General features: G+C 53.5%; 2 protein-coding genes across 2 annotated transcripts; one reads left to right on the top strand and one right to left on the bottom strand.

Annotated features, from left to right (window-relative positions):
* Positions 1-2,930: 2,930 nt before the first annotated feature.
* DICSQDRAFT_170144 (uncharacterized protein) lies at positions 2,931-3,393 on the top strand (the record flags this gene model as incomplete). Its single annotated transcript, XM_007365769.1, has 2 exons — positions 2,931-3,200; positions 3,292-3,393. 2 exons carry the CDS (start codon positions 2,931-2,933, stop codon positions 3,391-3,393), a joined length of 372 nt encoding a protein of 123 aa, XP_007365831.1.
* Positions 3,394-11,267: 7,874 nt separating this feature from the next.
* DICSQDRAFT_170143 (long-chain-fatty-acid-CoA-ligase) lies at positions 11,268-13,654 on the bottom strand (the record flags this gene model as incomplete). The annotated part of the gene is made up of 5 exons (XM_007365768.1): positions 11,268-11,669; positions 11,741-11,774; positions 11,892-12,198; positions 12,253-13,160; positions 13,233-13,654. 5 exons carry the CDS (start codon positions 13,652-13,654, stop codon positions 11,268-11,270), a joined length of 2,073 nt encoding a protein of 690 aa, XP_007365830.1.
* Positions 13,655-14,581: the final 927 nt, after the last annotated feature.

The raw sequence follows: 14,581 nt of genomic DNA, 5'->3' as shown, positions 1-14,581 counted from the left end.
GAGGGGACACCAGAGGCCTGAGGGCGAAGTGTGGGCGCTTAAGCGCGGGAAAAAACGCCGGTGTGCTGGCACAAGAGATGGGGAGCAGGGTGGACTCAAAGTCGTACACCTGGTAGTATGTGTGCAACTCTGAGTTGGACACAGAGGAGTGGTGGTGTGATGAGGAGTAAGAACTCAGCTGGAGGAGCCAGGGCTCATAACCTAAGAGATCCTGTACAGAGGACTCTCAGTCTAGTGGGAAGATCACTGACTGTATTAGGACTATACCTGTACAGAGGACTCTAAGAACCATATGAGTACAGTATAGTATGGGAATAGAAGATGAACATACCTCAGTCTAGTGGGAAGATCACTGACTGAGGAAAGGAAGGAGCGAAGCCAGCACTGTCTACAGCGCTGGCAGGTGGCAGTGCTTGTCTACTATAATAGGAAGGTAAGGTAATCTAATCTAATCTGACACGTCACCTGACCGCATTCCGACACCCTTGCAGGGCCTAGACTGCCAGTCGCTCATTATCCACTAGTTGGTAAACTCACCTCGCGCGCGTTGCAATCAGATCTCCATGTAACATGATCAACCTCGCTCTATATATCATCCCCTGTCTGAGCAAGCTACGTCCCCCAAACTCCACATGAATGCTCACATCACGTTGTTGCGAACCTGCCTCCGACAAGTCGCTCTGGTGGCTCACTGTCAGCCTCAACGAGGCCCGAACACCGCGATCCCCTCGCTAATGACGAACGAGCAGGCCTTGCTCTCACAGAACTTCTCCCTGCAGAATTCTTGCTGGCAAGATCTTCGCGCTGCGTAGCTCCGCCGCGATCACAAGTCGAAGCAATCGTCGTCCAGTGGCTGCGCTTACGGCAGTAAATGGCATACACCGCTGTTCCTGTGTCCTGTATGGTCCACGCCCTCCCGCACAACGTGTGAGGAACTCACGGAGCACGGTGACGGCAGAGGGCTTGCGCCTGTATCGAGTATCAGGGAGAAAAAGGGCGAGTGGAACGGGAGGACATTCGGTGAGCACTCGCTTTCTTGCAACTGTCACGTCTAGTACCAGCACGGCTCTGCTGATCTATATAAAGCTACGATCCTATGCGCCCGTGATACCAGACTGTTGAAGTGGTCGTCTGCATCCTTACATGCGCCTGTTTCGTGTATGCGGCACACAGACGCTATGAACGCTATCTAGCTTCAATCCATGATCGGATCCCTTATGGGTTCATACTGACGCATGTGTTCATGTAGCCATCTCATGCTTTCAGATTCCATGACGCGACCGTTCCTTTGTATCTACGAGCTCCGAAATCGCTCAACACGGCCAGACGTTCCTAGCCAGATGAAAGGTTAGGGCCGCTGCGTATCTCAACAACAGGTAGCTTTGCTTGCCAAGTACGTCCCTTCCCGCGTGTATCCTTCCTGTTCATCCTCGTGAGCGCGTGTGCATGCGTGCTGCCGAAAGGTTCCATGAGGTCCTACCCAAGCGGGCGACACTACGGCTCAACATCCTATCTGTCATAGGCACTACGCGCGCTGACTCTGTCGTGCAGCTTGGGATGCGTGGGATATATGCATGCTCTCGCCCTTCGTTCCATGCCCCGTTTGAGCACGATGGTCGATATTCTGACCAGTTTTTTTTTTTCGCTTGAGCACCTCCATCAGGAAAAAATCACTTGCCTCGAAAGAGCTATAGATTCTCCAGAGACCGATTAGACAGTCGAGGCAAGTACCCTGTTATGGAGACCCCACTAGCGCCTCAAGAGGTCGCGCGAGATCTCCCCAGAAGCTCTCGAGTACTCTCGAGCACTCCCAAGCACACATCGAGACATTGATAGACATCACAGACCCGAATATACAGCCATATTATGGCACGCACACCCCTCACGAATCATCCATATGACCACAGAAACCAATATCATTCGAAGAATCATATGTAATCCGCAGTACAAAATCTACACTACTGATCGCTGTAGTACACTAGTTCCGAGTCGAGTCCGAGTCAATGGCCTTGCTCCGCCTCATCTTCACCGTCAGTTAGCCCTGTGCATGCTTCAAGCTCAGCTTTTGCAATCTCCGTGGCTGCATTGTGTGACTCACACAGTACAGGTGTCCAGTGCAACACCCCCGCCACCACGACTGCATGGCGGTAAAAATTCTCATCCGCGGACCCCAATGCGAGCCTATGTGGCAACCAACACGGGCAAAACAATGACTTACCATAGCTACTCATTGAAGAATATATGAGCTCACGGTACCGCAGTATAAGAAACCAAGGGGGACGTGGAAACACCGTATGTGATACGAGCGGGGCTTGCTAGACGATGAACTCACAATAGACTCCAATGGCTTCACCCACAACGAGCTCAGTAAGGGACGTGATTCACGCAGGCTTCAGCATGGAAACCAGGCCTCTTAGGGCATACCACATAGTCAAAGATAAGGCCAGGGAACAGTACTTATAGCCCATGAGTCAGACCGGACGACAGAGTGGGGTCATGGAGGATGGGGGAAGACGTCGAAGTGGTGGAGGCTACGCCAGCATTAATGGGAATGTTGATGTTGCCACGTGGAGTTTAGGGCCGGTCAGGGATAACTTGGCACATTCATTGTACTGCTCTGCTCGCAAAAGAGGAGATACTCTGACAAGATTTTGCATGGCAGCAACTACAAACTTGATTCATAGGTGCAGGACAAGTCCCACGAGTAGAAAGGGAGCAGCGGGCGATTGTCATCACTTGATGGCGTCCTCGGAACCTCGGCTGAGCTTCCGAGCGCTCGCAAGCTGATAGGCACAACTCGAGCGACTCGAGAGGGCTCGCGATGCTCAGGAGCTCCGGTGGGGTCTCGCAATGCTCGGGAACTCCGGTGGGGGGCTCGCGAGAAATAGGTTTTTTCCTGATGTCCCTCTAGATCATGACAAGGCAAATTCATGTCCTCTCCACATCCTCCATCGCCGTCTCAGTCGATACGCCTTTGCCTGTTCGTTCTCTCCTCCACTATATGCACCGATAATTCCACTACTCCCGTCGCCATCTACTGGCAACGGAAGGACGAAGACAACAGCGGTCGCCGTATAAGCCGTGTCGCTATCGCAGAGGAGGGCCGAGACGACAGCGACGGCGCGACCAGTGCTAGGGCAAGCAGACTATTACAACCTTCTCGAAGGGCTGCGGGGAAGACCCACAAGAAGGCAGCCGAGGTGAGTGCCGAGCGCTGCTATGACGATTTCTGAGAACCTCATCTTGACGACTGGCTTTCTGCCTGCCAGTTATGTGATCGTGTCTGGTCAGCAATGGTCTCATCCGGCTCTGGAAGCTGATCAGGCGATCGAGGTGCTGAAGGAGACCGTCGCAGAGGAGATCCGACCTGCGCAAGAAGCAGCTTCAAGCTAATCCACTTCACAGGTTCAAGGCTGTCCGCCGGAGCAAGGGCGACGAAAACGTCTCTACCGTCATTTCGCGGCTGTGTCCGCATGGGAACATCAATATGAAGGTGCCTCATTGCTCAGATGCGAAACGATGGGCGTATACTGACGCACCTAGTGCAATCTATCCAACAGACCATAGCGAAGAATTATGCAAGCCGGCTAGTAGATGGTTGCAACCCACAACTTGGCGGAGCGCGCATGTCCTCGCTGGGTGGGGGCCGGGAGGGAAGGCGTGGCCGTGTTGGAGTACGTCCCCTCTGTCACTCACACCTGTCCCTCTTGTTGTCGTCCTCCTGTGCTGCAGAAGGAAACAAATGCCATTGGACTATGTTCGAGACACTTACTCCACCCCCAGCTCGAATTGGTCGCTCGCTCCGCAGGACTCGCCGAGGGCCGCCACTAAGTGGGCGCGTGAGAGCGTGGAAGACAAGTGAACACCCGCCCTCGAGCGAGATGATACAGGTTCACTGACAAGATCGAAGTGATTGTCAGAAGATTGGGAGATACCGGCAACGAGCGTGTTTGGATTGAGGATGTGAAGAAGTGACAGTCAATCTTCGCGATCGAATGTTTGCGGCGGCGTGCTGATGAGAAGTGCACTTTGTGATGCACTTGACGGTTTCGACTGGTTCCTGCGCGATCAAGGTGTGCATCTCAGTCTCATTGTCGCTACGGGAATGTGGACCTCACTTATCATCCCAGATCTTTTCTTGTTCCTAATATTCTGGGGTTCATCCAGCCAGAGCGTGGTAGGGGAGACATCCCGGGAGTGAACGCTCCGTAGCGTTGTCACTCATGAAATGAATCGCATGGTTTTGGTTTACTTGTTCTTCGCTGTTGGCCCCACTCGACGTGCGTTCGTTTGATGGCGTTTATGCTTGAGTACTCAAACTGCGCAGAGACTGGCATCCTAGGTGCACCTTATTCAGCCTCGATGCCGATTACCTCCGTAATCCTCGCGTGTATCATAATGAACTTCTCTCGTATCATGTCTGTATCCGTGCAGTTGTCCATCTTTCTCCCCATTGCACCTCAACTCCTTTGATCTCCTCAATCCTGAATCATTGAATGACGTAGGATATTGCTCCACCAGGTATAGCCACACGAGTTCCCATGCCAGTTCAGTACGTATACCGTAATCGTCCTTGGTCACGCGAGCTAACAACTGAGGCTTTCCCATCTGACGATTGACGCAAGGAAAACGAACAGACTTTTAAAAATTGACTGTGTTGCCAGGACTGTAGTGAGTGAAATCGTGTCGCTCACTCTATTCCTCTATTCTTAGCAGGACCCTGATCGTAGCACCCTTCTCCAAATTTTTCAACAATAGAACGGCGGCTTTTGTGGCTGTGGGCATCTTTTGGGGCTGACTATAATTCATACAAATACTCCTTTGGCATGGCTGACATCTTAACATACCCGTTTACCTCGCATATTGTGACCACTGCATCATCATGGCTTCCTTAGTACAGAGGGGGAAGCTCGTTGTTGAGATGGCACGCCTGTATGTATGAATCTTTATGTCCGACCGAGTTGGAAATTTGGATTCTAACGATCCTCTTATATGGTAGGGCAAGCGGAAATTATTGCACTACTGCCGGAGCAGGTAGCTCGACCACAGTCATAAGCCCTCGCAGTAACCTAGGTATCAGATCGCTAACTTGTCTGCACTACAGTCATTTTTCTGTACGACTCACTAATCACGACTGGAGAAGAAGTGCGATGTTTCTGGGGGCGGAAAGTTGCTGGAGCAACCATCCTGTTCTGGCTGAACAAGTATATGACCACACTTTGCTTAGTCTGGGACCTCGCGAGTGGATTGAACATATCAGATGAGGTAACGAGCTCCCTCTAGCCCACCATTAGCCTATACTGATTGGTCTTGCTGATTTACTAGAGGTGAATTTACCTCACAAGGAAATTCTTCAGCTGTGCTAAAACCGTCCATGTTGGTAGCTGTGCTCTCTCAGTGAAGGGGGATGCTGCTACAGAATACTTGCTTCTCGTGATTCTGGCTGGTGAGAATTCCATCGCTCATGATTCAGCTAGAAGCACTTTTTCAGAATTCTGTCTTCCTAGCTTTCACAGGGATACGAGTCTATGCACTACAGAGAAGCTTGCCTCTGTGTCTTATGACTATTGCTTTGTCTTTAGTGCCCGTCGGAGTCAACTTCGTGAGATCGTACCAGGCCACATTCACCTGTAATGTGTCCACTGATGCGTTGTCAGGCCGACTATTTTTTTGGACTGACGGGAAAGAACATCGATCCTATTGGATGCACCCAGATCGATGATGAATCCTTAGAATTCTCGAAGAAGTGAGCCTCCCCTACTTCATGTCAGTCGAAATTCTTCCCTATCGAGTATCTGATGTGTTCCAGGTGTAGGTTGCATGTCTCAGTCGACTCATACCCTTTCTGATAGATCGTGTTAGTGACGATTATATCCCGATCATGCCTCATAGCCGCAGACATCGTTGTGATTGGAGTAACATGGTTTACACTGGCACAACCGTATGCCATCCGCCATATCCACGTGCTGAAAAGCTCTTTAGCTAGCGTTCTCTTGATCGATGGTGAGGGTCCAATTTGAGGTGCTAGTCACTTCGAGCGAAACTTATAATCAATAACTCAGGGACCGTCTATTTCGTGTGAGTCCCCCTGTTCCGAAGTGTGCTGTAGCTTACTACAAGCTCGTTTAGTATGCTTGCAGTGCTTAACGCTCTGCATCTGGCTTTCTCTCTGCTTCCGGTGGAACCCATGCTTCGCATTTGAATCATATGCCCTTGCTGACTAAAAGCCACAGTTGGATATAACCGTATTGCAACCCACAAGCGTGATAACTACCTTCACAGTCCCGTACGTGTGGCTCTGAATTCATCTATTAGGTCTCCTCCTGACTCTGTCACATGGCGTGGACCTCCGTTTATCCAGCTTATCCGCAACCCTTGTCTCGCGCTTCCTCTTACACATTCAATCTGCGAGTCTACGAGCCGTCGGCTCCACATCCTCTCTACAATTCACATATATGCATCCCGCGAACTCCTTGATTTACGAGCGAGTTGTTGGATCACTTGGAGCATCGATCTCGGCAAATTATTATCTCAATCAGGACGGCGGCCTGAGCACGGACGACAACATGATGAATGATGCAGGAGCCGAGTAGGCTTATACCTTGATGGAGTAATCCAACACTGGATGACCGCTGGGGATGCACGAGGATATCGGCCACACTATTCGGACAGACATGTAGAGAGCGTTGTTTGCTGAGTGCTAGTTGATGTAGTATACCTTGTATTTATCAGACCGTATACTGACTACACATACTGCAAGCCCTTGAGAGGCGAAGGGTTGAGAGGGATTGTATGCCATCAAATACCGGTGCCGCACCTCCATCAGCGCTTTATGACCAGCGGCGCTCGAAGGGCGCCTAAACTCTCTCCATGGCAATTGGCCACCACAGCTGCCTCCCATCCGACATGTTACCTAGACCTTCTCATTTTACCACTATCTTCTTGATCTCGTGAACCTGAGCTGTGATCTCACCTGATTCTGTCCCATGAGAAGCATGCGTCCATCGAGTCCGTCGCACCCGACAATTAAATCAGCAAACGGCAATGGCAAAGTGGAAAATCAGGAAAGGGGCTTAGAGATTGCCCGATGGAACTAGCAGACAAGAAGTACGACGAGAATACAGAAGCAGGTGCCATGACGCCCGGGAGGACGGTCGAGATTGTGAGTACGATACTGCTTTGTTGTTGTGGAGAGCGCGTCGTTGACGTTGATTGCAACTCCCTTTGTCCTTGCTTCTATCCGTTTTTCCTCTGTTAGACCTACGCTGCGGAATTTTCATTGCGAGCAGCGCCATTCTGCTCATTGCACCAGCCTACGCACGCGTAGGATGTCTCAGGCGAGTCCCAGTTCGAAGCCGCTCCCGATGATGCCAGTCGCGCCACAGCTGGTGAACAGAAGCAAGTACGACAAGAGATTCTTCCACCTCATGTCGTAGCGACCATCTTCCAGCGAGTCCACGTTCAAATATTGTGCTATCGTAAAGCCCCAAAGAGGCTTCGCGGATACCCGCGTCGCGCAGCATTAGACGATAGGACAAGCTCATGCCTGCACCCGAGCTGCTATTCAGTAGATAGGGAGCGGCTCATTGAGCAGCTGTGTCTCGCCCTCAGAAGAGCTCGCCGAAGGCCAAGGAGGAGCGTGAGCTGTGTCTCAAACTTTTCCATTCACCTTCGCGTCGGCCCAATCTACCCAGAACACAGTTGCGTATACGACGATGAACACGAAGGCGCCGAAGGCAGGAGGGACGGCAGGTACCCGTTCGCAAATCGGCACGCAGATGAACCACTTGTAGATGATCGTCGGGCAGCTCATGCGACAGTGAGGACAGGACAATGTAAGTAAGTCGTCATCTACAGGTATCGTGGCGGATTCGTGCTGATAGGGATCGTACCAAGCTGCGTACACTGGATAGATGGCGGTCAGTGTGTGATAACTAATAGCAGGAGGTGCGCTTCTTTGGTCTCCTTTCATCCGAAATCATATCAAGCCACTTCGGGATCGTCGCCCCGTGCCCTGAATGGTGGCTCCCACCGGAGCCGGACATCCTTGGAGTCTGTCGCGAAGGCAAACGAGTAGAAATCCCGGCGAACGATAACGCTGCTTCTCCGTTGCCTCTCGTCTCTCAAACATTATTACAGTTTCCCTGATCGTTCGACGTGACTCATACCTCTGCATCTTCTGACCTCTGTATCGTGTTGACATATACATCGGTTTAGATCAGTCTCAAGCCTCACCTCAATCTCATCTCACCCGTGAGCCTGCTCGCTAGCGCCCTACGCTGTCTTGCGATCACAGACCGTGGAACCTGTGCCGTCATCCCGCCTGCTTCCGTCTGCACGGGCTTCTGCGATCTCCCTTTGTGGTACCCGGATCTCTCCTCAAAACGCAACTCCACTTCCAAGATTAAATGCCAATCATATAGTTGCTGTGCGACATTCCCTCAGATCTTCAGAGGTTGCGTCCTCACATCGCATCACTCCCCACAGCCCCCGTGACGCTAGCCCAGAAGAAGCACGCTCGCTGGCTATGTTTGATGCTCTCATCCCCTCTGGCACCGATAGAAGCCGACGTTATCTCTGTGCCAGCGATAGTGCACTTGGCTGTGTGGAAGATGAACCCTCTCACACTTGCCCGATATCCATCTTCCGAGACGAACACAAGGGGAACCAAATGGAGAGTCGGATCCACTGATACGACTCGTACAGCTGTTGCTTGCGGCATAGTACGACGACTAGGAGATTGGGGTATTTTCATTCAATGGTGCGGTGGGTATGCGGGTAGAATCGGCGGCTGTGTCTACTGCCGCTGTCGTCGATCTAAGTCGTAGACTACTCGGAAGTAATCAGTACAACTGACGTATGAAAGCCACTCAATGTTCAGGTGACTCCGAACCGCTACGAACGGTGAGAAGGCATCTGTTCGCGAAGCATACTAGCGTGATTTCAACCTGATGAGGTAGCTCTCTGTTTCGGGTTTAAGGAAGCGTGTTCAAATGCGAATCCTCCCCAGCTCGTCGCGGACTACATCTACCCTACAGATTCTGCCTCAATTTGAGCTGCCCATTCGGCATGTCTTCCTCGCCAGAGAGCCGAATAGATTCCGAATTTGCTAGCTAGTACGTCTTGTGCCAACATGCCCCATCTTGAAAGTGTAGGCACTGAACATTGTCTTGCGCTTTAGCCTAATCGGATCGTACTGCGACGTGGCCGGAGGAGGTATTAGGACTTGATTGTAGCCCGTCTCGTGGCAGTCCGAACGTTTGATCGCTCACTTACATCGTCACAGTTCTCTTCATCTACGACGCGGTCATCACAACTGGGGATGAAGTAAGGTGCTTCTGGGGACGAAGGGCCACGGGCGCTGCCCTTCTATTCTGGCTGAACAAGTACATGACTATGCTCTACCTAGTATGGGATCTCGGAACCTACCTGCATATATCAGATCAGGTCGGGCTTATAACTCTTATTTTGCTCAACTGACTGACCTTTCGACTCTACAGAGGTGAGCCGAATCAAACAATGTCCCCCCAGAGAGAGCCTCAGAACTGGGAATGTGTATATAGTTGTGATCGCTCCGTAAAAGGCGCCTTTGCTGTGGGAGTGTTGCTTTCTCTAATCTTGGCAGGCAAGTGTTGTGCGCCTCATGCTAATCGAAGCGGTCTGATTGTTAACTCTTCCAGTGTTCACGGCCGTACGTGTGTATGCGCTGCGCAGGAGTCTCCTTCTATGTTCAATTACTTTCCTCCTGGCTATGGTGCCTGCTGGAGTAAACTTCGTAAGGCCATCCCTCGGCAGCTCTCTTGTCATCCTCTCACACTTACACCTTGGCTGGCAGGTACACTTCCGGTTCGGTATGACAGGACAAAATGTCGCGCCTTATGGATGTCTGTCAATAGAGCCAACACCTGTGGACCTCGGAAAAAAGTCTGTCGCATCTGTCTCACCGATCGAAAGCCTCCGCTGAAGCAGTTTGTTGATTCTAGATGTAGGTTCAGCCTCATTGTAGATCTCATACACTGCTCAGGCCATCGTGCTAGTGACCATTGCATCCCGTACATGCCTGATTGCAGCAGACTGTCTTGCCATTTGGGCGACATGGTTTACACTGTACCAAGCAGGACGTGTCGCACGCCATGCAGGTGTGCTCAAAGGCTCGATTTCTAGTGTGTTTTTGGTGTATGGTGAGCGCAAGCTTGTACACTTTCCTCGCTCAGTGATGTTGATGAATTTCCACTCAGGAACGGCCTACTTCCTGTAAGTTGCATGACATCGGCGAGCGTTGTGGACTCACTGAGAGCTTGCATCAGGGCCCTCGCCATACTGAACTCGCTTCATCTGACATTCACGTTACTCTCGGTGAAGTTGAACTGGCTATCGTCAACAGCAAATCACTAACGCTGAGCAGCTAGCTATATTTGCATTGAGATTCGCAAGCGGGATAACTGCATTCTCAATCCCGTACGTGCACCTCTACTGTCCCCGCTAGTGGTATACTGACCTACAGCCGTATGTGCTCCAATTCCCAACGCCATAACCTAGCCTCTCCGCCATACTCGTCTCCCGCTTTCTCTTACACCTGCAGGCAGCGAGTCTCCGGTCCGTTGGCTCCATACCATCCTCACAAGCTCTATCGCTCTCCCTCAATAGCTCTCTTGTATTCGAACGCGTCGTTGGATCCCTTGCCAGTGGGACTTCACTTGCGTCAGAGGATTACTTCGCACGTTCTAGCAACGACGATGATATGTTCCAAGACGGTGCAGAGACTGAATTGGCCGAGTTACAAAGAGTCTAGCCCACTGATTTGTTCCACTTCGTCGGCATAGTTGGTGAAAGCCATCTTGGTATCGGATTCGTCCAGTGATAGCAGACTCCTATATTGTATGTAGATTACGCCCGATTCCAACGCGCACAGCCAGTATATCGTATTACCCAATCCTCCGCGACGCGGCTCCTACTGCCCTCGATCACCTTCATTCATCGACAATGAACTGGGATCATTAATGATCCGACGAGTCCATGAATCCCATCCCACGCAATCACAGCCAAAAGAGCTCGTAAGCCGATAGAACGATGGCCGAAAGAAATAGAACAGGAAACAGAAATATGCAGGTATATTATGGTACAGCCGCCCGATACGTACAATACAACTAATGCGGAGGGAGCCAAGAACAGCAAACAACGTGGGGCAAACAGCAAATGTCGCCGTCCAGGATCAGATACGAGACACCATGGGTCTATCAGCGGCGGTAGCCTAGGGCCTCGGGCCTCTAGTCAAACTTGTACACCTCCTTGATCTCCTTCTCGAAAGCGTCCGCGACCTTCTTCCGCTGTACCTTCTGCGCCGCCGTCACCAGGCCGCTCTCCGGCGTCCACTCCTCGGGCGTGAGCACGACGGCCTGGAGAAGCTCCATCGGCTTGAAGCCGTTCTTCTTACCCTGCGCGTTGAGCTCCTTGAGGAACAGGTCCGCGACCGCGCGGTCGTGGCAGAGGTCGGGCAGCGGCTTCTCCGGGTCGACATCCGTCTTGCTCGCGAGCACCTGGCGTAGGTGCACGTGGTTCGGAATGATGATCGCCATCGGCTGCTTCGCGTTCGAGTTCGCGTGCACGCAGATGTTCGAGACGAGGTTGCACGACTTGTAGATCGACTCCAGGCGCTCGAGCGCGATGTACTGCGTCAGTGTGCGTTAGTCACGGCTGACCGGATCGGACCGGAACGAGGGACAAGATGACGGATACGGACCTCCCCGCCCTGGAGCTTAACAAGGTTCTTGATTCTGTGGGGTTGGGGTAAATGGGGGCGATACGTCAGCGGCGGCGCGTAATATATCATGACGGACCGGGCGCGTGCCGGAGCCGCAGAGCAGCACACGACTCGCCCGGACAGGACTTACCGGTCGACGAGGCTGAGCGTGCCGTCCGGGTTCCATTGACCCACGTCCCCCGTACGAAGCCAGCCATCCTTGGTGAAGATGGTCTCGTCGTTGTTCAGGTCATCGCGCTTGTAGTAGCCCTTGGTGACCGACGGTCCGCGGATGCAGACCTCGCCCCGCGGTGGGTTGTCCGTCGACTTATAGCCCGCCTCGGGCACGTCGAGCAGCTTGATCTCAATCGAAGGCATGGGGAGACCGACGGCGTTGTATCGCATGAACTCAGGCGGCATGACAGCGCACATGCCGCACGACTCGGTCATACCGTAGCCTGTACTCGTCAGTTAGCGCGCTCTAACGGGTCACCTCGAGTCGGGGTACCTACCCTGGAGGACCGTCACGACAGCAACCGACAAGAACTCCTGTGTCTCGGCACTGAGCGCGGCGCCGCCAGAAAGGGCGAGGCGGAGGTTGCCGCCGGTCGCAGCCTTGACCTGGCTGAACACAGCAGAGTCGGCGAGCTGGCTGAGCCCGGGGACGCCCGCCTTCTTGACGGAGTACGCGCCGTTGAACACGCTCTTGCGCAACGTCCCGCCCGTGTTGATCTTTGCCACGATGCCCTTGCGGATCATCTCCCATACCGCGGGCACGCCCGTCATGATCGACGGCCTGAACGCGCGGATGTCGCCCAGGCAGTTGCGCACCGACGCGTCCGTGAGCGTTTTCACGCGCCCGTACCCAAACGTCATCCCCACGAAGAACAGGCCCAGCTCGACGACGAACTCGAGGATATGCGACAGCGGCAGGTACGCGATGTACCTGTCCTCCGACCGCAGGTGGTGGCCGAGCAGCTGGCGCACCGCCCCGACCGACGCCACCAGGTTGCTGTGCGAGATGACGACGCCCTTCGGCGGGCCCGTCGTTCCGCTCGTGTACATGATGCACGACGTGTCGCTCGAGATCGGGCGCCGCTCCTTGAGCTGCTCCGGCGTGGTGCCCTTGCCGAGCTTCCGCACTTCGTCAATAGACAGCACCAGCATGTTCTCGCGCGCGGCCTTGATCCTGTCGAGGAGCTCTTGCTTCGGCTCGCCGTCGTAGATCACAAGCCGGAGGGAGGGGACGTCCCCGGCTACGTTCGCCACGACCGGGAGAAGTTCGGCATTCGTGAAGATGCCGATGCACTCCGGCTCGTTCAACGAGTGCTGCAGGCCAGACTCGCCGAGGGTGTCGTATGCGGTGGCAATGGCGGTACCAATGAATTGATTGCCAAATGAAATGAGTTGCCAGTTTGGGCTGAATGCGAGAGACGGACACGCGGATCCTAGGGTGAACGGCGGCCGAAAGCGGACGAATCAGGAGACTTACCCAGTAGCGGCGTAGATGTTGAAGACGTCCGTCTTCTTCACGTCCAGCTTGAGCAGCCCTCCAGCGACCTCCAACGCGGCCTCCTTGACCTGGACGAAACTGAGGTACTTGTAGTCGCTCAGCTCGAAGTACTTCCACGTCTTGGTCTCTGTGACCTCCTTGCCGCCGACGACCTTCTTCACATCCTTCTTCTCCTCGTGGACGGCGACGATGTCGCGCCAGCCGAACGAGTCCTTCGTGCCGTGCGTGCGCGCAGCATAGTCGAGTATGTCGGGCACGGTCTCGATGCCGTCGAGAGGCTGGGTGACGAGCTTGTCCTTCGTCAGCGCGAGGCGCCGGACACGCGTTTGGCCGTCGACCTTCTCCCCGAGCTCGGCGGAGCCGGGGTAGCCAAAGATGTTGTTTTTCGTGGCTGTCGACATGAGATAGAGTACAATGAGCGACGGTGGACGAGAAGGGGTCGCGAGAGAGAGAGGGGTATGGAGAGGGTGAGGACGAGAGGGATGCGGTCACTCACGCAGTCGCGAGGACGACTTCATACTCCGCTTGTTGGTTCCTCCACCGGTCAACGTGTTTAGGTGCGTCACGGGGAAAGAGCTGTCCGTGGATCCGGTACCTACGGTGCGCGTCTAGCCTTAGTAGGCAGTGTGCTGGACTTGGAGAGGAAGAGAATAGTTGGGAGCTTTAAGTCAGTAGAATGGGGGGAGCTCAGCGGCAGCGGGGACACAGGGGCTTTTATGCCGACGCGCTTGTCGAACGGCCACACGCGCAGCGAGGAAAGATTGTGGGGGTGAGCGCATCTAACCAGATTCGAACGCTCCCCCGCGTCTTTCCTTTTTTGGGAGTGCCGGCGGCATGTAGGGTACGTATACGCAAACTGTCACTGCGGAAACTCTGGCGGGGAAGGGCGTATTCAATATCCTCTGCAGTCATAACAGTATCCTTACACAGCTTGGAGATGATTATGAGTGGGTTCTCAGTCTTCCACAGATGTGCTCATTTAGCTTGGTGCGTGCCACAGCATACGCTGCTAGACCGTGGACGATCAATGTCGTCCGCCGTGTTGAACCCTCGAGCTTCGCACCTGACATAGTTTTGGGTGGCGTCCACAAGAGACTGCGGCGAGTTGTACGAACGTACTTCAGTATCATCCGAGGTGAATGGCCGACAATATCTCCATAATGCGGTTCTTGAGCTGCGCTGGCCATATCTGGGTCTCTCGTGGCTAGAGGACAGTGGATATCCCCGTATGTCATGTTCGCTCACTGAGGTGGATATATGCACCCTATGGCGGGGCTTTGAGTGGGATATCGGCCCGGGCGCACGGTCGGTCAAGTATTGGCGACCAG

This window comes from Dichomitus squalens (genome assembly GCF_000275845.1).
Source record: "Dichomitus squalens LYAD-421 SS1 unplaced genomic scaffold DICSQscaffold_14, whole genome shotgun sequence".
Taxonomy (NCBI): Eukaryota; Fungi; Basidiomycota; class Agaricomycetes; order Polyporales; family Polyporaceae; genus Dichomitus; species Dichomitus squalens.
Note: the sequence above shows the minus strand (reverse complement) of the source record. Positions and strands in the feature narration are given on the sequence as shown.